General features: G+C 46.0%; 1 protein-coding gene across 1 annotated transcript in view; it reads left to right on the top strand.

Moving 5' to 3' along the window:
• The window catches only part of LOC142576620 (uncharacterized), a 181,330-nt gene that overhangs the window by 36,993 nt on the left and 120,795 nt on the right, over positions 1–23,542 (top strand). The window contains exons 5-7 of the mRNA XM_075686823.1: positions 770–930; positions 1,950–2,051; positions 2,795–2,909. Of these exons, the coding sequence (XP_075542938.1) occupies positions 770–930; positions 1,950–2,051; positions 2,795–2,909 (378 nt within the window). The remainder of the gene's footprint in view (positions 1–769; positions 931–1,949; positions 2,052–2,794; positions 2,910–23,542) is intronic.

The following is a 23,542-nucleotide window of genomic DNA, read 5'->3' as shown; positions in this document are numbered from 1 at the left end:
TTGGTTTCTGCAGGCTAAAGGAAGAATTTTCTCAAGATAAACTATGTTCGTTTCTTTAGTACCCTCAATAAACATTTGTGTGCATCCACTAAGCGTAGGCACACAGATCTCACGTGCTTGAGGCAATTATATTTAATTTGTGTTGAAAACATGCAGGAGCTTCGGCTAAGTCATGCCGTGGCCGTAGCTGTGTATCTGATGTGTTACAAGCTGTGCATGACTGTTTCGTAGTCTTTGAAAAATGCTGTCCGGAGGGAGTAAAAGTAACTTCGATAAGAAAGCGAACTGTGTAATGTGTCGGCAAAAGCCACATTTTAGTCTAGCAATGGAAATAAAACAAAGTTATTACTGAAGTTGTTATACTTAAGGATAGTAAATTCGTGTTACGCTTGTGCTAAGAGGAAGGCTTTGCGAAAGAAGGAAGGACGCTTGCTTGCAAATGTTCAACACGCTTTGGCGCGCCCACGCCCGGAGCGGTTTAACGAAAGGAGACAAAGCAGAGCACTAGCTCAAGCTCTTGGGCCCCAGTTGGTGCATGATGAACTAGAAAAAGGGGGTGCCGGCGAAACAAAAGAACGCGTACACAAGGAAAAGGTGTGTTCCGATACAAAACTTACCCCGATGCACGAGACACGGGCGTTTTGGCGTTTCGCTCCCATAGAAATGCAGCCGGCTGTGTCCCGGATTTGGTTCCGTGACGTGCCTAGCAGCACAACACCATGGCCGCTGAGCCACGCCACTTCAAACAACAAAGCCTTCGGTGTCGCAGGCTTGGAGCTGTCGCTAGCGGTACAGCGTGAGCGCAGCGACGAGGAGGAGGAGGTGGCGCCGCTCTCGGCGCTGCTGCACGAACAGGGACTCTTCACGGCCGGCATGTTGAACCCGTTTATATTCACCTACGGCGAGAGATACCTCATCTCCGCATTCCAGGTGCGTGTTCCGTAGCGACTCTTATATGGCTTAACGATCACCAGCACGTTCGCGTCAAAGTCACGAATACCACCCGAATTTGAGCAGTGTTGCTTGTCTCCGAGGGCTGGCAGTCGGCACTAGACTGTGTCGACGGTGTAGTCTACAGCATACCGATATCGTTTGTCGCGGGGCAGAGAGGCCGCTGCATAAATTGTAAGACTGCGCGAGCACGAATATATGGCGAGCAATGAATGGGGTGCTTGGCTGGCCGCACTCTAACCGCAGCAACGTGTGTGAACGCACTACACGGATTTTGCATGTGAGCCCATGTTGCTTGACTGCACAAAAAATGAAGAGCCGGAAACCTGTTAACGTGAGGAAGGAATGTATCCGCACAGTACCGATTTCCTTATCTGCTAAAGAAATTAAATTCAATAGCGATACACGTGTGTAAAAACCTGGGCTAGAATGTGCTGCAAACTCTTTGCCTGATATGAAGACGTCGACGAGATTTAAACTAGACTGTTGTGTGTATTAGTGCTGACTGTGTCCTGTCACATCTTTTTCCTCGTCCGCAGCGAACTGTACGTCTACTGATATTGGATCATCGGCAAGTCCGCATTACCACCTCAGCTGTAAACCCTAATTTAATGTTCGTGGTCATCATTCCTTTTCTTGCATCATGCCTCTTCCCGGCAAGACGGCATGCCGTCAAACCCTTGATTTCAAATTTAATTTTGTTGCTACTAGACGTTGTCACCGAAGGAATTGAACTCAGTGTGTCCGCTATCAGTGTGACCTGTGCCGTCTGAGATATCACAATCACACGGCAGTTGCGTCAGCGAGCGGGTTGACCAGACGGTGCACAACGCGGATGGAGCGAACGAGACTTATGTGGCTTTGAAATAGCGAATCACTTATCAAAAACTGTGTGGAGAACATGGTGCATACGCAAACGCTGCCAATACAGGTTACGAGCTAGAAAGGAGCTCAATGTGTTCCTCCGCTTTATCGCACGTGTGTGACGCTGTGCGCAGGAGGAGGTGCTGTCCCTGCCACCCCCATACGAGACAATGTGCAGCCAGTACGACAGCAAGAGCGGCGAGTACAGCTACGCAGACGGCGTCGTCCAGTCCGAGGTGCGTGCCCGCTGTGCAAATCAGTCACTCTACTCTATAGGTACACTCGGCTTGGTGTTTACGGGCGTTCCAGAGCGCTCTTGCGGCGCGCCTTTCATTGGACAGGTTCTTTAAGAGCACTGAGCCACCACTGAGAGCTGCTCTCAGCTTCGACCTGGAAAGGCAACCGAGACCAGGTGGTCACGTGGTTTAGGCAGCTTATTTAGCTGGCGCGGCTTCTGCCGCACACGTGGTGCCGTGCCTCGCTAGTTAAGCATAGAGTTAACTGTAACGGCTCCCGCAGGGAGCCAGAGCTGCGCTTCTGTTTTCCACATGCCGCTCCGTAGCCATTTGCCAAGCGCAGTCTCGTGGAACTTCTGGGGAGAAAGAGAAAAGCAGAAGGCAGGGAGGTTAACCAGAATAACGTCTGGTTGGCTACCCTACGAATCGCTGCACAGAAACAGACCTATAGCGACACCGTTCCGCCTTTTGGCCTCGTCAAGCCCAGCGCCACTGCCATCAGCGCCGCGTTGTGTCTGGCACACATAGCAATTCCGCAGATGCGGAACCTAAAGCTCAAGTCGTACCTTGCAATCGCGGTCACTGCTTCACTCTTCGGTAGAAGTGACATTCTTGTCTCTCCTGAGATGCGAAAAAAATTCTTTTACATGCATACAATACTGTTGCGCGCATTTCTGCTATTTAGCTGCAGGTAAAACAAAACATAATAAACAAGTGATCCATTTTTCTGCTCGATTTCTCAGGAGTGCAGCAGCAAGTGCATTGCGGACAACTGGCAACAACACTGTAGCTGCTTCTCCAAGCTGTACTCGGTGAAACACAGGCGCCACGGCCCTATTTGCGAGTACATCGATCACCGTGAGTACAATTATTGACTGAGTTGGTTAATCTGCGGACAAAAAAAGAAAGGGGGTGTGGTTGCGTGCGTGAGCACACAAGAGCCAGATAGGTGAGAGCCTGTGACACCATGGACGTCTGACGTGGCCTGCCACTAAGCAGCCTGTGACCAACTTGCAACTCTGTGGAGTCAACCCGCGTTTTCTGTTCGCTAAACATCATTGTAATCTTTTCTAAGCATGGATGAGTGCATTACGGTATCCATAGGTGGAGAGTTCTCATTTTTCCAGGAGGGTAGGGAGAAAGGCCCGACCAGCTTCCGCAACCATATATATATATATATATATATATATATGTACACGAGGTATGTTAGAAAAGTATCCGACCTTATTTTTTTGCGAACAACTGGTGGATATGAAACAAGCGCGCTTGCATCAGCTGACCTTGAACCTTCGTGCGCATGCGCGAATTTTTTCACGCCTGCCCATAGCGTCAGTCGCTGGGACGCAGCGTTTGAGTCACATAGTGCGCAGTGCTCTCGTCGATTTTTTTATTGCGAGGAAAATGGCGGGGCGACTGGAGCAGCAGTACTGCATCAAATTTTTGCAAGAAACTGCGCGACAGCCAAGCGGAAACCATTCGGAAGATTCAGATGCCTTTTGGTGACGATGCTATGAGCAGCCCATAGATTAAGAAGTGGTTCAGCCAGGTTAAAGACGGCTGCACATTGGTGGAGAGCGAGCCACGCTCCGGTCGGCCTTCAACATGCAGAAACATATCCAGCTTTTCTGGACACGTACGAACTAGCGCCCCAAGCGGCCCCGGCACGAAGCTAGCGCGTTTTCAATGGAACAAGCGGGTTTTTCGCGAATAACAAAAGCTGCAGGTCGATTATCAAAAAACGCAGGTGACAGACGTGTTCTGGAAGACAATCCACACGAGCCAAATGCAGTGATCACTCTATGGCACGTAAAAATTTTGTTCCCACAGCACTTAAAGTTTTAGCAATGGAAGCCTATGGAAACGACGAAAATTTGTGCTCGATTTTTGAGGCAAGAACGATGACTGTAATAAAACTATCCCGTCTATCGTAATACGCAGTGCAGCGTATGTAGTCCGGAGACTCAGCTTTCGATTGATGCCTCTCTCGACTCTCCACATATGGCGTAAGACTGTTCCCGAAAGCGATTTTTGTAACACTGTCGTGAAAATTGCCGTGGTATCTATAAAAACATAAGCGTACCCCTTGGCGAAGCCTCGGTAGCCGTGGCCGAGTGGTAGAATAGCGAGCACCTTTCGTCCCGCATCACGGGCGGCCGTGGTTCGATTCCCCCTTCGCAGCGTTTTTTTTTTTTTTTAAGCAGCATAGGACCTAGTTTTGTAGTCTCTCACTAGATGGCAGAATCACAAAACCCAAGATTTGCTTTCGGTTTTGGTTTTTCAGCAGCGCATTTTTTGAAAGCCGCATAGGGCTTATAGTCTCCTATCAAATGGCATAAACACAAAACTCAAGAATTGCTTTCGGTTCTGGTTTTCCAGTGGTGCTCTTGAAATATTATGCTTTCTGTTTTTCCTTCAGAAAACGTAGCAGTATCGTGTTCATTTGTTAAGTCATCGCTTTTATGAAGGTTTTATTCATTGGACAACATAACTAGAAGCTTGCGCATGGCTTTGTGTTATGAAAAAAAAAAGAACTTTCGTGCTTGTAGCGTGGGACCTGCAAGAACAAGATGGCTATTCTTATTGCATTCTTCTGGAAGGTCCGTTTTCTTCGACTTTCGGCTGTCCTTAATGGCACACACTCCGAGCGAATGACGTCCAACTGTGCCACAATGTTACCCGGTGGCCAGTGCCATTCCTATGCAACATTCGTGTGGAACAAAGGGTCTGCTAGGCTGAGTCGCTGCCCGAACGTTAATTATTTCTAAATATTCATCCAAATAAGAAATGTACCAACTAGGAGATGTGCACCGTCTGGATTAGTAGCTACTGTTAATGTGTTCCCTACAGCCAAGTGGTATCAATCCGTAGGTGTGGCCGTAAAAAACCATTTGAATAAATGTCCTTCGTTCGGTGCATTTGCTTTTAATGCGCAGCATTCTTTGTCGAGTACCCCAGCAATTTGGTAGCAAGATCGTGCAATATCGTACCTGTAACGCCAAAAGCTTGACGCATTTCCCATATAAATATATAGGTCTTCATAAAAAGGGTTAGGGTGACCAACTTGAAATTGGAAGTGGCATCAGCATAAATTTGGGCCAAGGTGAATTTAGCAGTGATATGGGAGTGGCCCTACCTAAATTTGGGGTGAAATGGTAGTGAGCCAAGCTGAATTTGAGGCTGATATGGGGGTGGCCCAACCTAAATTTGAGGTGATATAGGGGTGGGTAAGCCTAAGTTTGGAGGAATATGGGGGTGGGCCAGCCTGGATTTGGGGATAATATGGGGGTGGGAGAACCTAAATTTGGGGGTGATATGGGGGGTGGGCCACCCTAACCATGGGCGTGATATGGGGCTGGGCCAAGCTGAATCGAGGGGGGGGGGGTTAGGGGGGCTAAGCCAAATTTGGGAGTGATTTGCGGTGGGCCATCCTAAATTTGAGGTGATAGACGGGTGGGCCAGGCTACGTTTGGGGCTGATATGGGGGTGGGCCAACCTGGATTTGAGGATGATATCGAGGTGGGCCAACCTAAATTTGAAGGTAACATGGGGACGCGCTAACCTAACCATGGGGGTGATGTTTGGCTGGGCCAAGCTGAATTTGGGGGGGGGGGGGAAAGGTGATGGGTGGACTAACCTATATTGGGGTATGATTTGCGGTGGGCCATCCTAAATTTGAGGTGATCGAGGGATGGGCTAGCATTAGTTTGGGGCTGATATGGGGGTGGGTCAACCTCGATTTGCAGGTGGTGTTGGAGTGGGCCAATGTAAATTTGGCGGTGTTGTGGAGGCGGGCCAATCTGTATTTGGGGGTGATATGGGGTTGGTCCTACCTAAATGTGGGGGCAATCTCGGGGTCGGTCAATCTGAACTTGGGGGCGATATGGGGGTGGGCCAACCTAAATTTTGGGGTGCTTCGACTGGAATTTTGGGGGACGATTTATGGAAATTCGTGGGTGGACCAACTTGAAAATTAGGGGTGGCCCAATTGAAATTGGGGATGGGCCAACTCCAAGTTTAAGGCTGGGCGAAAAAAAATCGGGCGTGGCCGACTTAAAATTGGGGGCTGGGCCAATTTTAATTTGAGGGTGTGCCAACTTGAAATTTGGGGGTGGGCCTATCTAATGTTTGGGGGTGGGCCAATCGATATTTGGGGGGCCTGTTTACGAATAGTTAGACAACACCAGTGGTGTTTCTGCATCTTTTTGATCATCGTAAAAGTATGTATATTAATAATTGTTACCTGATACTCCTCAAGGTGAGCTACCACTCGAGCCTTCCCAGCCCACTGGGCTGATAATGTCACAGAAGTACTCTCATCGTGACAACTGCGACGTTCAATGCGGAGATCACATGAGCAAATCGCAGACTGAGCTGACCATTTTCACACCAATGTCATTGCTAACACTACTCGCTCGTGCTAGAGGCAACACAAGCTGACAACTATCATAATTCAACTTTCACTCGCACGCTAGTCGACACGCTCTCAGCGCACTATTTCGCCAATCATTGGATAGAGCCTTGCTGGATGTTTTACTGTCATGTTGCGTCGTTTTTCACGTAGGCCGTCTCCCGAAAAGAGAATAGATTTTTGAGATTGACGAGGCAAGCTAGTGTATAACTCATACGAAGCAAATGTATAAACGGTTATAGTAATTTTTCAAAAATGAATATAAGTAAATAAGATTTCAGAAGGTATTGTTTCGACCGGGCATGACAACGAGTTTTTCCCGCCTGTCACAGAGCTTTGACCGAAAACCTAATCATTTTGTTCAAACGTGTTGCCCAATACTACATGTGCTAAATGTAGAAAAGTGCGGTGCGTGGTCACAGCTTCAAAGCCAGTCTATTTTGTGTACGGTTGTTGATATTGTAGTAATGTGGAGTTTTCTTCTTTATAAGAGCACAAAAAGAAAAATATAACAGATGGTAGCTAAGCGCAAAGTAAATTGGAAGATCTGAAACCAGCAATTATTTTTAATTTGTGGATTGGTCTTCTCCGCCGGTAGATCGCTGTCGCATTACTTCAAAGAATTTTGTTTGTGTGCAACTGCAGCAAAAACGAAAATACTACCATTTCATTGCCAGGACCTTTATGCCCTCCACACACACAAGAAGGACACCAGATAATTGGCAATATCAGTTTATAAACTGACATTGTTTTGCTAATTTCTGTGTAGCGTGGTGCCTGCGGACGGAGTATTTTCTTAGTATCAGTCCAGTGTTAGCAGTGAGAAGCAGTTCGGTCTACCATTCCCATGAGGGCATACTAGCCATTGTAGCGCTTTACTGTAGGACAAATTAAGTGCTAAAAACTTGGTGTGCCTTGTCGTTTCCGCAGGTCGTCCATCCATTCTGTTATGGTGACGATCAACATTGTGTCCGTCAGGCCTCCTCCTCATTTTTAGCTTCACCATCGCGAGAGCGGACAGAGAAAGGAAGCTTTCTTCACAATCAGCCCCAGCGGGATTTCATCACTCGTAACTGCTGCAATTTGCATTGAGTGACTGGGCATGCTAAGCACATCCTTAGTTTCACAATGACTAGAGTACGCAGAAAAAGTAGAGCTTTGGTCGCTATCACTACCACGAACCCATGTCAATGCAGATATAAGTACGTGCAGGGGCTGAGTATGCTAACCTCTCCGCTACCACCTGCTTCCACCACCTTAGATTTTCCAGGCATACCTGCTTCTTGTTTTCATCGTAGACGCATGCAGGACAAACGCGGATAACTAAAAAATCTCAGTGCCCTTCCACTATGTGAAGAAACATGACCTGCAAAGCTGTGTATGTGGGTCCCTTAATGGTGAACTGCACCTCCACCGTATGTCGGCCCCGCATTGCACTGTTTTCGGGATCGGCCCACGTATGGGGAGTGCTTAACGCCTGCTTCACCTCCGCCGCGGGTCTCCCCGGCATGGCGTTACATTCGGGATCAGCCCACATATGGGGAGCGCTGAACGCGTGCTTCACCACCACTGCGGGCCGGGCCGGTATTACGCTACCTTCAGGATGTGGCTCTACACGCGTACGCGATAGTGGAGAAAGTAGCCCTTAAGAGGAAGCTTTAGCTCTGGTGGTCCTATCTAAGTAAATGTAAAAGGAGAATTCGTTTTTCTCGACAGCCACTGCATCTAATTTGACAAGGTTTGTTGCATTTAAAACAAGAACTTAAAATCTAGTGTCTGTTGGTTTCGAATTCTTGAATTAGGTCATCATTTGTTTATTCAAAATTGTCCAAAATTGCAAATTTTAAGAAAACGAAACCATCAAGTTTACAACTCTCTTCCGGCAAAGAAAACTGATATCAAAATTATGTACATTGCATCTAACAGCACATCTAAGGCAGACAAAATTGATATATTTCGCATGAATCTTAAAAAATTTAGTAATATGGAAATACAGCTTTTCCACAACCCTTGTTCACAACGTAACGACTTCACGTAAGATATAAATCGGCATATTGGAATTGTCTAATGAGTGCTGTTTACAGAACCGCGATATCAGTTCTTGATCTGGAGTTAATAATTTGTAAACTTCGGGCTCGTGTACTTTTCGCACTTTCGAATTGTTGAATATCTTTTACCAAAATTCAGGCCCTAAATAGAAATTCCGCTTCCGATAGTCACTAGAATTTACCTTTCTCTCCAGAATCCAACAAATTTCATTAAAATCGGTCCAGGGGTTATCTAAGAAAAGCGTTTCGGCGTTTCACATCTATTTGAATAGGCCGAGTCGGAGTAGGGCCCGTGTTAAAGCTTCCTCTTAACGACTGCGCTGTAAAAAAAAAAAAGAATAAAAGAATAAAAGAAAACAAAAACGCTGCATCCATCAATATCGCCGGCTCAGATTTCGTCATGATGGCACCGTCCCCATCGGCGCGGCTCCGTGAGCAGCTACCAAGCTGTTCACTTTCGTTATCTTCCTTCCCTCGGCGGCCGCGCATTGTCTTGATGCCAGCGGCGCGCTAAATCTGCACCATCATTCCGTCATGAATCGCTTCTGCGACCAAGCAAGCTTTCGGCGGCACACGTACACTGCCGCATTGACACCAAAACTTTAAACTGCTTGCTTTCGAGAAAACAGCATGAATAAAAATGGAAGGCGACTATAAGGCCACGTGGAATATGTTCGCGGGGCCATACTATTGGTGACAGCATCCCGAAAGGCTAGATGTGGTCAGGTTGGCTTTACAGGTTTGGAAGGAATGACTGACGGTCTAGCTGCTTCATTATCACATAAACAGCGCTTGAAGTTGTTAGCGCAGTTTGTGTGTGGTTCCTCCTTTGTGTCCCGTCGTGAACTGCTGTTCTTTCTGTGGCTTTACAGATGTTCCTTTTCTGCGTCAGTTACGCCTTCCAAGAATGTTTACTTGGAAAATTTTTGTTTGCATGGCTCTTACAGAAGCATGTTTGGTCGAAAGTTTTTCGATTGGCTGCATAATCTCGAGGACGGGCTCCAAACTTCTCATTTTCTTTAGCCACGTAAGAACCATTACTGAAAATTTAATTGACGCAGCTTTTTTAATTACGCAAACAACTTCTCAACTTACTCCGCATCTAGACATTACCAATCTGAACACTCGAATGATAAAATGATGTTAACATTGTTTGTATCATGTCAATAGTTTTGTTTCGTGCAGTTAAAAGCAGCCGGCATATTGATGGTGTTGTAGACTTCTTATAAAGTAAGTGTGAAAGCTTGGACAGGTTATCTTGGCACTAATCAACTTCATGAGCTTAAGCACATGTGCCCAACCTTGCACGACTGCCTTTACAACCGATTCTTATATATTATACAAGAAGCACCTCAGCGCTACGGTACATCCCACAAGGCGTGCGAGAACATTGTGTGCGCTCCCGATTAAGTGCCTGAGCGTTGGTGGCATCAGGCTCGCTTTCCTGGCATCATAAGGAATAAAAACTGCTGCCTGGAGGAAAGCATTGGGTACATTTTCAGTACTTTGTAACATATGGATCGCACGGATGTGCACGTTACAACAAAAAGTAGTGAAATATTAAGATGAGGCTTTCGCTGGATGTATTTTAGCTGTCTAATGATAAGATCTAAAGAAAAAATACTGTGATTTTGTGACAAATAATGCTGACATGAAATATGAGCTCCGACACAGTAGCCGTGGTGGAACTGGCCCCTGGACTATTGGGATACATTGAACCACGATACGCTGGTTTGATAGTTCGCGCTTGAATTTCCTGTATGTCGGCGCCGCTGTGCAGTGTTGGAGGCCCTTTTTAAACGACAAGCACTATTTTTCAGCTAATATTGAAAGCAACTGTATTCCTTTTTTAGGGGGGGGGGGAGCTTTTTTTTTAGCGTCTAACCACAGTTCCAAAGTTATCAGTTAGCTCAAGATGCGCCTGCATGTGTTTCTAATATCCAGTATGTTGTCACGGATTCAATAGCGAAAGAGCGTTATCTTATCAGATTGCGCGCGTGAAGCGAATACTGGCCTACATTCGCCGTCACATTTGAGGACCCGAGATTGCGCTGCAATGTACGAGTATTTCAGTCTGACGAACTGACGCCTTGATCCGTAGATCGGAATCAGAGGAAGCACTTTGCGCGCAGCCATCGTTGCGCTTTGAGCGTTTTCTTTTCCAGCGCAAGCTCACCTTATAATGAGATATATTCGTGACTCACTCTTTGGAAGTGTTTTGTCCTTGACATCCCTACAATGTGAGAGTACAGAGGCGCTCCATCTTCATTGAGTGAATACTTGGAAACGGACTAGGCCTTTTCTTGCGTCTGCGTTTACACACTTACCGCATCAATTTATTTTTTATAACCTAATTTAGGAGGCTGTAAAACACAGCAACCTTTTATTAACAGGACGTTTTAATAACACAGAAAATATAAATGGTTATTAGTCGGCTTTCACCTCATGGTAAGGAATTTCAGTAAAGATATCTTTATGATAATTAAAAGCCTATCCTCTTGACAACGTTTAATCTGAGTTCCTCTTTGCAAGCTGATACAGACTTGCAGGTGGTTCGTATCGGGGGCCCTCAACATATGTCTACCCGTCAAACAAAGAGTTATTCCGAATGTTTCATTTCAGGAAGGCGTGTTACCCTCCTGTCTTTTATTCCCGTTCGCAAACACGCATAAGACGAAAGTGCTGCGTGAAGAGCGTCGTTAGTCAAAACCAACGAACTAGCGTAACTCACCTCACTTATATCGCTGTCATTTAGGCTTATATAAGAAATATATATACCTTATATGGACGCATCACGAATCGAAAAAGAGCTGTCCGTGACCAGCCCAGCTAGGTTTCTTTCATTTCGTACTTCGTAGTAGCGGCTAATAGCAGCTCACGAAGCAGAGCTCTGAGTGTGGATATTGCAGAGAAGATGTTCTATATACTGTCTCGTCACCCACCGAAAATTGCCCACTGTGCTACCGGGCATTCCTAGAAAATTGTATATGTGACGCCCAGCCATTTGCAACACCGCAACTTTGTTTTGCGATTGGAGAGTCCAGGTGAGAGAGAGGGTGGTTATGTAGATAAAGACACGCTATTTTCTGCACTCACACAGGAATGCATGAATGAATGCCTTCATTTATTGAGAAAAAAGAAGAGCAAGCATCAGTGGAAGCACGTCTCAGCAGATTGGGAAAGAAGCGGGGGACAAAGAGGAAAAGCTGGAGGTCGGGTGGCAGGCAAAGTCGCAGTTTAGGGGCGAGAGAATATAAGCAAGAGTTGGTGAAACCAGTTGAATTCTAGTGTAGATCTGTGATGTGGCGAGTAAATGATTGGAGTCGCCGCCAAGCGTCCGTCATTTACGGTAGTATAAGCACCCGCCGTTCTTGGTAACAAACGTTTACTGAAAACCAATCTTCGCAATTACTTATTCATCAGCCATACCTCGCCACGTATTTCTTAGTGGCAGGGTCAGTGGATTTCAACTACGCTGTCGCGACAAGTTACGACTATAACGTGACGCTTGCGGTTACGGTTGCCATACTCGTGACTCTTACTATTGCGCGAATACTATAAACATGGGTTTACTGCACAAGTTAGTGAACAGATATTTTAAAACCGCGTTTCTCACCTCACATACGCTCAACGCAAGCACCATTGCAGCATGTTACGGTGCGCGTCCCTTCAAGACAGAGACGAAAACAAAAGAACGCGTTAGAAGACAGGGTACCGACTTGGGCCTCGTGCCAAACATATCCAAGCCAACAATACTTATTTTATTTCAATAACCTAAAGGCCCAATGCGGGCGTTACGTAGGGGGGGATTCATCAAAGAAAACTTAACAATATACAACACAGAATATGAACGGCTGAAGACAGGAATAAACAAGTTAATAAGCCAGGTACAAGTTGACAGGGGAAAGAATGGCTAGGAACAGGTACTCAAATAATGCACATGTAGCAAATCTCACAAAACAAAACAAAAATCGCGCCTTCAGAAGTTACAAAACATGTCATCTAACATTCCACGGAACGTTACGGCCCACACGCACACAATAAAAAAAAAACGAAAAAGAAACGCATATCATTCTACAGTGGAATTTTCTAAGCATGACCAAAGAGCTGTTTGAAATGATGATGTTCTAGCGATAGCCGCAATGCTAGAGGGAAGCGAATTCCACTCTTCAATAGCCAGGACCAAAAGTGAGTATTTGTATCGTTCTGTCCGAGCGAAAATGGGTTAGTCTTCTTCATGTGATCTACACAAGCCGGTGTGTGCGGCACCGGGAGATGTGAACTTGCGGATGGTGTGTTGATGTGGTAGAGAGTATGGAAAAAAGATAAACGGCTGTGTTTTCTGCGCATGACCAGAGGCGGGAGACGGAGCGATATTTTCAGTATTGTTACACTTTCATACCGAGAGTAACGGAAACGGATGAATCGAGCAGCCTTGTTTTGTATAGATTTCAACATGTTAACAAGATAGGTATAATGACGGTTTCAGATCACGGATGCGTATTCTATCACAGGCCTGATTAGCATGTTGAATGCGTGTAGTTTTGTGTCCTGGTTGGCTTGGTGTAGTCGGCGTCTAAGAAGACCAAGTTTTTTTAAGTGTTTGGTAGTAATCAGTTCAATATGAGTGCTCCAGGATAAATACGAGCTAAAATTTACACCGCGGTATTTTACCGACGCTGAAGTTTCAATGATAGCATTATTAAATGTGTGGGCATTAGGAATCGCCTTAGCAGCGGAGGTAAACTTGAGATGTATAGTTGTGTCTGCGTTAATTACCATCTGCCCTACCGCACCAATGAGTTAGCTCATCAAGATCAGTCTGGAGAGCAATGATGTTAACAATCATGCCGTCGTTTCTATGCAAAGAGGTTATGTATTTAAACTTCTGGAGTGACAGTCCAATCCGCCACCTACGGGAGCGCTTGAAGCCGCCGGCGGCCATATTGTTAGAGGAAAAGGAGCACGGTTATAGTACGTGGCTGCAAGCACGCGCGACGCAACTGGGCTTGCGGTTCTGCGATGAAAAATGAAATGAGACCCCTTTAGGAAGTATATCAGTCCGGCATTGTGTGTCGCTGTTGTCAAAAAAAAAAGAATGTCATGGTGGTGGGTGCCTTGTGTTCTGAGTACAATATGTTGCCAGAACTGAAAAACAGTCGTTTCCTGTTTTCTTCATTCAGTAACCTGCCGCGTGCATCGGCATTGTGATGCCCTTTCGTCGATACGTGGTGCCGGGCCGTATTGGCAAAACATGACCTTGAAATATAGTATCCTTATGCCATTTCTTTAAAAAATCACTATTTGTGTTAATGAGCGTTTTTGATTTAAACCTAGAAAACAAGAGAAATATTCAACGGTAGGTCTCATTTTTGTCCGGCGTTTCAGTTCTAGCTGAAAAGAGTTGGTGAAAGCAAATTTACAATAAAGCTAAGGCGACCCACCATCTGCACGAAGCCGCAAGCCTACATGCGCTCCAGTGAGGGTAACCTGCCAAAGTTAAAGTCATGCGTCACTGGCGGCTCAAGCAATCTTTACTTCTTTTTTCGTTTCTGCATCCATTCTTCCTGCGTCTGCGGCAAAAACGAGAAGTGGGAAGGCAGATAAACGGAAATTGGTGGAGGCAGGTGGTAGCGCAATGGTTAGAGTGCCCATCTCCCAAGTGCAAGATGCTGCATTTGGGAGATGGGCTCGAATCCCGGTGGTTTGTTTGGGAAGACAGCTTTCTGTGCACTCTGGTGACTGCGACGCTCAGAATTAGGTGGCAGCCTGACGACAACGGTCGCCGTCAACGTAACAGAATAAGCGGGCGTGCAAGGTCCCACTTAAAGCCGAAAGTACATTCAGAGGAGATACGCTATACTCTTGTCGGCAAAAAAAAAGTGATGAGTAACGAGCGGTGTTGTTGAGCGACGCTGTAGACCGATAATGTCACCATAGACAGGACCATGCTCCAATCCCGGTGCTCAGCGGAAATATACGTCGACAGCATTTCAACTAGCGTGTTATTGATACTTCATTAAGGTCGTTGCGTGTTTGTGTTGTGTCTTGCAGGAGCGAGTAGTATAGGAGATGACATTGGAGAGAAGGCGGTGAGCGAAGTCCGCGAAAAGTAATTGAGGATAGCCATATTGAACGTCGACGCCGTGTTGAAGAAAGCCTGCGACTTCAGTTGCTCAGCCGACAGAAAGGCTTGAGTGTTAGCATACCGCTGGGCGTATTTGGTAACCACAGCGATAGACACACACTTTGCGGAAGTAAACAGAGGAAAGGCACGTAGTGAGTTGGCCGCCCTTTTCAAGCTCTGGTATAGCTTGAAAAATGAATGTGGAGAAGTATGACGCAGCAAACAGTATACGCCAATCCAAATGATTCAGCGTGGTCATACTTGCGCGACATGCCATGGTGGCCTGCCACCAGGACACCATGAAGTTGCAGCGATGACAGTTTTCATTGGGTACTTGAGAATAAAAACGAGCACATCAGAGACGTCCGAGGGATGTTTCTACGCTATAAGAACACATCGCCTTCGCCCCCCCCCCACCAAATAACTAAATCACGAATATAAGCTTACAAATAGGGGCATCGCAAGATCGAGCACTAGGGCGCTTGTTGATCTTGTTCAGGATGACGTCGGCGTTTCATTCAGCGTTTATTTCTGAGAAAATGAGTCGGAGTTACGTTTATTTGCCTCACAATGGCGGGCGTAATCAGGAAAACATTGACAGCATTTCATTAGAGGGTGCCTGACTACACTGTGGAAATTACGTTTAACAATGACAACAAACACAGAAAACTTTGCTTACATCGATTCGCACATACGTGGGATACGCATAATTTTGTGACTATCAATTTAGATGCTTCAGAATGGCGCTCATTAGCCCAACATTTCCATCCACAGTGAGCAAAAGCGGCTGTCGTATCCACAGTAAAATTGATTTAAATGGCTTTAATCCCATGGACACATCATCGCCAACTTCCGTGGGAATGGAGTCGTCAAAATTGAATACAGGTGACAGGGAAATCAGGAGCTTGATGAACGGCAAGAAGGCGGAAGCTTGCACAAGACCTCAGGGATATAAAATGACTTTTTGAGCAGCTTGGTCAGGGGGCCATGCAATGGTTTCCACGTCTATTAAAAATCCCCCAAAATATTAACAGAGGCCGACAAAAATGCGCGAATTTTGGGAAAGGTGAAACCGCTGGAAATTTCACGACAGCCTTAGCCTAAATATAAAAGATGACTTAAAAATAAGAAACCATAACGTTGACAGGGTGGCCAAATTCTGGCACAAATAAATCGGCTGTTGAAGCAGTTCAGCTGAAACGCAATGGTGCGAAATAAGGCGAGAATGTCGGCAAGTGTTGAAGAAAGGTCAAGTAGGTCCTGTGGCCGACGCCAGCGCTCGGCAGCTGTCAAACGACTGCACGTATTAGCGAGATGTCTGGTCGTCAGTAATTACAGTATGATTCGGGTCTGAAATATTGGACGCGGACTCCATCACATTGAATAGAGTGCATTCTTGGACAGATGGTACCCATTCTCTCGCAATGAGGATGGGAACAAATTGTCTCACGTGCCGGCTGTCACCTTCCTCCTACTGCCAACATGCCTTTCCCTCCGTAGTTGCTTAGCTTTTATTGGGTTCGGCTGCTAATCACGAGGTCTCAGGATCGAATCCCAACCACGGCAGCCGTATTTCAATGGGTTTGAAATGCGAAAATCCGCATACTTAGGGTTAGGCGCACGTTAAAAATCCCAAGTGGTCTAAATTATTCCCGAATCGTCCACTACGGCGTGCCTCATAATGAAATCGTGGTTTTGGCAAGTAAATCCTCATAATGCGCTATGTAACATTCGTTAAGGATGTCCTGGGCAGTCGCACAACTCTTGAATACAATTAAGTGTCAGGAGTTGCGCGCGAGGTCTTTGGATATGTCATCATCATCATCATCAGCAGCAGCAGCAGCATCAGCATCATCAGCCTGGTTACGCCCACTGCAGGGCAAAGACCTCTCCCATACTTCTCCAACAACCCGGTCATCTACTAATTGTGGCCCTGTCGTCCCTGCAAACTTCTTAATCTCATCCGCCCACCTAACTTTCTGCCGCCCCCTGCTACGCTTCCCTTCCCTTGGAATCCAGTCCGTGTATAATAGCTGTGTGTTACCAGTACTCACCTACAGGGCAGAAACTTGGAGGCTTACGAAAAGGATTCTACTTAAATTATGGACGAGGCAACGAGCTATTGAAAGAAGAATGATGGGTGTAACGTTAAGGGATAAGAAAAGAGCAGATTGGATGAGGGAACAAACGCGAGTTAATGACATCTTAGTTGAAATCAAGAAAAAGAAATTGGCATGGGCAGGACATGTAATGAGGAGGGAAGATAACCAATGGTCATTAAGGGTTGAATATGTGGATAGCCTTTATGGCGTTCGATAGCTGTTAGTCTACATTGCGGCTATATAATAAAGGCGGAACGGCAATATGGTAGCGAATGTGGAGAACATACAAATCCCGCATATATTACTGCACAATAATTTTAAATAGCGTTCTTGCTTCACGCACGTGGATAACCGCCATAGGAGACTACTTTGGAAGCTAACTGCAAGTACTGTATATGTCGTACCCAAGGGTGTACCTGGCCTGGTGGCCAGTAAATGTGACGTAATATTGCCAGCAGCTTCGGCCATTCCATGCTAACGGATGACGACATGAAGTGACTAGCGCAAGAGTGGACAGGGGACATTAAACACGCTACAAGGACAAGCGCCCAGTTGGAAGTTTGCGCTTATCCTTGTCGCCTCTTTAGTGTCCCGTGTCCACTCTTGCGCTAGTCACTTTAGCATGAAATACCAACTAGCCCCCTCTCACACCCTGCGAAGTCACAGGGACAGTTTGCTCAACTCTTGTTTCGTGACTTTTGTGTCATGGTGAAAAACCAACATATCCATGTATATGTCTTAATACCTAAGCACATCTAGATTTGCAGCTTCGGCGATAGCCCATGAGTGCGCATTGCAAAGTCACTAGTGAAATAATTGTGTGCACCTTAACGAATTCGATAAGGGAAAATCAAAATCCATCCACGACGGCGTCTCTAGTAGGCGCTGTGCGATGTTCCGACGTTAACAATGTATGCCGATTGAAGAAAGGCTGCCCCGAAGTGCTTCTGACGGTTAGGCCAGCTTCTTTACTCCGTAGAATGAAAAAAAAAAGAAAAAGAAAAGGAAAAGAGAAAAAAAAGAAAGAACCGGATCAAAGGCCCAGAATCAACAATTGCTCGTCGCGAGTAAACGCTGGATGACGAGTAATTTCCAGGCGACGAGCTAATACGCTTGATCAAGAACACTGATAACGCCAGCGGGACAAGCATTGTGGCGAAGTTCAATGCGCAGGGATAGCTTTTACTTTTTTATTTTTGTTTGGTTGACGTCATCACGCGTCACCGCGGGAAGTTTGAAAAGTTCAAGGTGAGTACGCCACGTGGTGGCATTCACACGAACTAAACCCTTGTGTCCAGAAAAGCTGGATACGATGACCAGGCCATTGCCGAAGTGAACGCTGTGGTGATGCGGCACTATCGTGTGACTATCCGAGAAATTGCGGAAGAGGTGGGAATCAGCACTTTTTCTGCACATTCCATTAGAAACGAAGATTTGGCCATGGAGAGAGTTGCGGCGAAATTCGTGAGGAAGCTTCTCACGGTGGAGCAAAAGAAACTTCGTGTTCAAGTCTCATAGGACATGCTGGATTCCACAAACAGTGACCCTGACTTCATGAACACCATAATCACTGGTGACGCGTCTTGGGTGTACGGGTACGCCCCGGAAACCAAATCCCAGTAGTCACAATGGAAGCATTCCACGTCACCAAGACCAAGGAAGGCCCGCCAAGTGCGCAGCAATGTCAAAGTAATGCTGACTGCTTTATTTGAATCCCGCGGTGTGATAAACCGCGAGTACGCACCACAGGGTTAAACAATCACGAAATAGTAATACAATGATGTCCTTCGTCGCCTACGTGATGCTGTGCGGCGCAAGAGACCGTAGTTGTGGTCAATAGAAAATTGGCGCATCCATCACGACAATGCTCCTGCAGATTCCTCGCACTTGATTCAGACTTTCTTGGCAAAACACCAGACTCCCGTAGTTCAACAGGCTCCTTACTCTCCTGATACTGCGACTTCTGGCTGTTTCCCAACATCGAGAGGCCATTGAAAGAGCGCAATTTGAGACAAGAGAGGACATTAGGGCTGTAACGACAGCTGAGCAAAACTCCATTCCGAAAGATGCCGTCTCGGAATGCTTCCAACAATGGCAGTGCCGCTGTGAGAAGTGTGTGGAGTCCCAAGGAGACTACCTTGACGGTGATAAAGTTGCCAACGTTCCAGTTATGTCTTCATTTTCTTCGGCAAAAAGTTGGATACTTTTCTAACAGACCTCGTATATATATATATATATATATATGTGATACGAGGTCTGTTAGAAAAGTATTTAACTTTTTGCCGACGAAAATGAACACATAACTGGAACGTTGGAAACTTTATCACCGTCAAGGTAGTCTCCTTGGGACTCCACACACTTCTATATATATATATATATACATACACGGTGATCGTGAAGAGGGCAGCAAAACTGTGATTGACGAAACTATCGTTTCATTCGGCGAACCTGTGCCCTCAAAAGCAAGCTACTACTAAAATAACAACGCCGGCGGCAAACACAGTCGGCGATCGTCGCATATCTGATCTGCCGGTCAAGAGCGCCTGCTTTTATGCACGAGTCATAAAGGTTCTAGTGTAATCGGTGGTGCCCGCGTATCTTCCGGAAAGCTCTGCACAATTCTCGTCCCCCATGCAATCAAATTACAAGAGCTTCGGCGACAACAGAACTATCGACAACATTCGAGAAACTTCCGATACATGCGCGCGCGTCCCGCAAATGCGTTAACATCTGGCAGACGGTAAAAAACGCTCACACGAAAAAAAGATAAACAAGTCCACGGGTCAATATATATATATATATATATATATATATATATATATATATATATATTTCTTGATGGAGTTATATAAGTATACGAGTATACCCGACCTCATAGCAGGGGACAGTTCCAATTGTCAGCATGAGTCATCTCAGTGGTGTAATATTACACCACTGAGATGTAGTTGTCGTACACTTGACTATCATTAAAATTGCTCCGACTTTCCGACAAAACTGCAGCCTATCTCTCTCTCTTCCTTTTTCTGTCAGTAGGAGTACAGACGTTGCTCCGCATGATTGGTGTTGATTCTGATTTTGAGGGAATCCGGCTAGGCATCCTTTCGCTTACTGAGTGACTTATACAGTGTTCCCCAGATAACATGTCCGAAGAGAAAAATGCGGTTGCGTTACTCGAAGAAAACCTAGTGCATATTGTTTCTAGTACAGTCGGAGTAGCCGCCAGTAATTCTTTCGTTACTATGATTTAATTCGGCAATTGCACCTAATTATCTAACTCGAGAACTACTGTCCTAAATTTCAAAGTGTCAACAAGGCATTTGCAGGCACTCCAAAATAACATCTAACTACGGTGTTTTCAGACACGTACTAATTTAGTACATTTTTTTCCGGTTGGCAAAGAAACCTCGAGAAATATACAAAAAATACCACGTAAGTGCTCTCGCACCCCCATCATAAAGGAGCGCCCTAAACTAAGCAGACTGAAAGCAACTGCATTGCCAGCGTTGCCATTCGCAAGAACGAAGAGAGACGGCATCGCCTGGATAATGGTACGGAATGAGCACTGACAGCAGGTTTCGGGGCTTCGCAGCTATTTTTTCGTCGTATTTTTACGTCACACTTGTCATCCGTCTCTGAAGGCCGACTGATCACATTGATAACAAAAGCCCCTTGATAACGCGGCCAAACCGCCGCTCTAAACACGCACGAAATGCGAAAAGCAATATAATAGGCAAAAAAGGTTTCCGAATCCCAGCTTTGCTCGCACAGCGTCGAAGAGTTTCGCGCCAGAAACTTGCTTGAACCAAAGCCGAATTAAAGCGACAATTTTATTTTTCTTGAAAGTGTATACGTGCGGCAAAGGGGGGAACAAGTTCCTGTCAAAAAACAAACGCGAAATAAACAGACCGGCAAGCGACCAACATGTAGCGAAAATGAAACACCGATGCGTTCAAGAAAGTCAAATGAAGAATGGTGCCTTGCAGCGGTTCTTTATAGTTTGACCGGGAGCAGACCATGCAAACGCACTCGGTCGTCACGAGACCCACAATAAGTGGTACTGCGCAATTGATTCGGGCGCACGTGATGATAGGGACAGAAGCACGTAGATATCAGGCTGGGAACAGATTGCAGGAGAATTAGACGTTGTTCAGCCCGCCGCAACTGCTAGTGTCTAATGAAGACTGGTGCCTTGCAGCGGTTCTTTATAGTTTCTGCCAGGAGCAGACCATGCAGACGGAGCCGGTCGTGCCGAGCTCTACACTAGGTGGCGCTGCGCTGTGTATTTAGGTGCACGTGTAGATAGGCACAGAAGCACGCAGAAATCAGCCTGGGAAAATATTACAGGAGAATTAGACGCTGTTCAGACGACCGCTACTTCCGCTGCCAAATGAAGACTGGTGCCTTGCAGCGGTTCTTCATAGTTTGTCCCGGGGGCGGACCACGCAGATGCAGTCGGTCGTGAGGAGCCCCACACTAGGTTGCGCTGCGCAGTGTATTTGGGTGCACGTGATGATAGCCACAGAATCACGCAGAAATCATCCTGGGAACAGATTGCAGGAGAATTAGACGCTGTTCAGCCCGCCGCAACTGCTAGTGTCTAATGAAGACATCATACAAGATGTGGACGTGCTCGGCAAGGTGCGCCGCAGTGACCACAGGATGGTAAGAACTCGAATTAGCCTAGACCTGAGGAGGGAACGGAAGAAACTGGTACATAAGAAGCCGAATGATGAGTTAGCGGTAAGAGAGAAAATAGAGGAATTCCAGATCAAGCTACAGAACAGGTATTCGGCTTTAACTCTGGAAGAGGACCTTAGTGTTGAAGCAATGAACGACAATCTTGTGAGCATCATTAAGGAGTGTGCAATGGAAGTCGGTGGTAACTCCGTTCGGCAGGATACCAGCAAACTATCGCAGGAGACGAAAGATCTGATCAAGAAACGCCAATGTATGAAAGCATCTAACCCTACAGCTAGAATAGAACTGCAGAACTTTCGAAGTTAATCAACAAGCGTAAGACAGCTGACATAAGGAAGTATAATATGGATAGAATTGAACGTACTCTCAGGAACGGAGGAAGCCTAAAAACAGTGAAGAAGAAACTAGGAATTGGCAAGAATCAGATGTATGCGTTAAGAGACAAAGCCGGCAATATCATTACTAATATGGATGACATAGTTCAAGTGGCTGAGGATTTCTATAGAGATTTATACAGAACCAGTGGCACCCTCGACGATAATGGAAAAGAAATTAGTCCAGAGGAATTCGATATCCCAAAGGTAACGCCGGAAGAAGTAAAGAAAGCCTTGGGAGATATGCAAAGGGGGAAGGCAGCTGGGGAGGATCAGGTAACAACAGATTTGTTGAAGGATGGTGGACAGATTGTTCTAGAGAAACTGGCCACCCTATATACGCAATGCCTCATGACCTCGAGCGTACCGGAATCTTGGAAGAACGCTAACATAATCCTAATCCATAAGAAAGGGGACGCCAAAGACTTGAAATATTATAGACCGATCAGCTTACTGTCCGTTGCCTACAAACTATTTACTAAGGTAATCGCAAATAGAATCAGGAACACCTTAGACTTCTGCCAAGCAAAGGACCAGGCAGGATTCCGTAAAGGCTACTCAACAATAGATCATATTCACACTATCAATCAGGTGATAGAGAAATGTGCGGAATATAACCAACCCTTATATATAGCTTTCATTGATTACGAGAAAGTGTTTGATTCTGTCGAAACCTCAGCAGTCATAGAGGCATTCCGGAATCAGGGTGTAGACGAGCCGTATGTAAAAATACTGAAAGATATCTATAGCGGCTCCACAGCCACCGTAGTCCTCCATAAAGCAAGCAACAATATCCCAATAAAGAAAGGCGTCAGGCAGGGAGATACGATATCTCCAATGCTATTCACAGCGTGTTTACAGGAGGTATTCAGAGACCTGGATTGGGAAGAATTGGGGATAAAAGTTAATGGAGAATACCTTAGTAACTTGCGATTCGCTGATGACATTGCCTTGCTTAGTAACTCAGGGGACCAATTGCAATGCATGCTCACTGACCTGGAGAGGCAAAGCAGAAGAGTGGGTCTAAAAATTAATCTGCAGAAAAATAAAGTAATGCTTAATAGTCTCGGAAGAGAACAGCAATTTACAATAGGCAGCGAGGCACTGGAAGTCGTAAGGGAAGACATCTACTTAGGGCAGGTAGTGACGGCGGATCCGGATCATGAGACGGAAATAATCAGAAAAATAAGAACGGGCTGGGGTGCGTTTGGCAGGCATTCTCAGATCATGAACAGCAGGTTGCCATTATCCCTCAAGAGAAAAGTATATAATAGCTGTGTCTTACCAGTACTCACCTACGGGGCAGAAACCTGGAGGCTTACGAATAGGGTTCTACTCAAATTGAGGACGACGCAATGAGCTATGGAAAGAAGAATGTTAGGTGTAACGTTAAGGGATAAGAAAAGAGCAGATAGGGTGAGGGAACAAATGCGAGTTAATGACATCTTAGTTGAAATTAAGAAAAAGAAATGGGCATGGGCAGGACATGTAATGAGGAGGGAAGATAACCGATGGTCATTAAGGGTTACGGACTGGATCCCAAGGGAAGGGAAGCGTAGCAGGGGCCGGCAGAAAGTTAGGTGGGCGGATGAGATTAAGAAGTTTGCAGGCATGGCATGGCCACAATTAGTACATGACCAGGGTTGTTGGAGAAGTATGGGAGAGGCCTTTGCCCTGCAGTGGGCGTAACTATGCTGATGATGATGATGAATGAAGACTGGTGGCTTGCAGTGG

This window comes from Dermacentor variabilis, chromosome 3, assembly GCF_050947875.1.
Source record: "Dermacentor variabilis isolate Ectoservices chromosome 3, ASM5094787v1, whole genome shotgun sequence".
NCBI classification, from domain to species: Eukaryota; Metazoa; Arthropoda; class Arachnida; order Ixodida; family Ixodidae; genus Dermacentor; species Dermacentor variabilis.
This window is presented reverse-complemented; position numbering and strand designations above follow the sequence as displayed.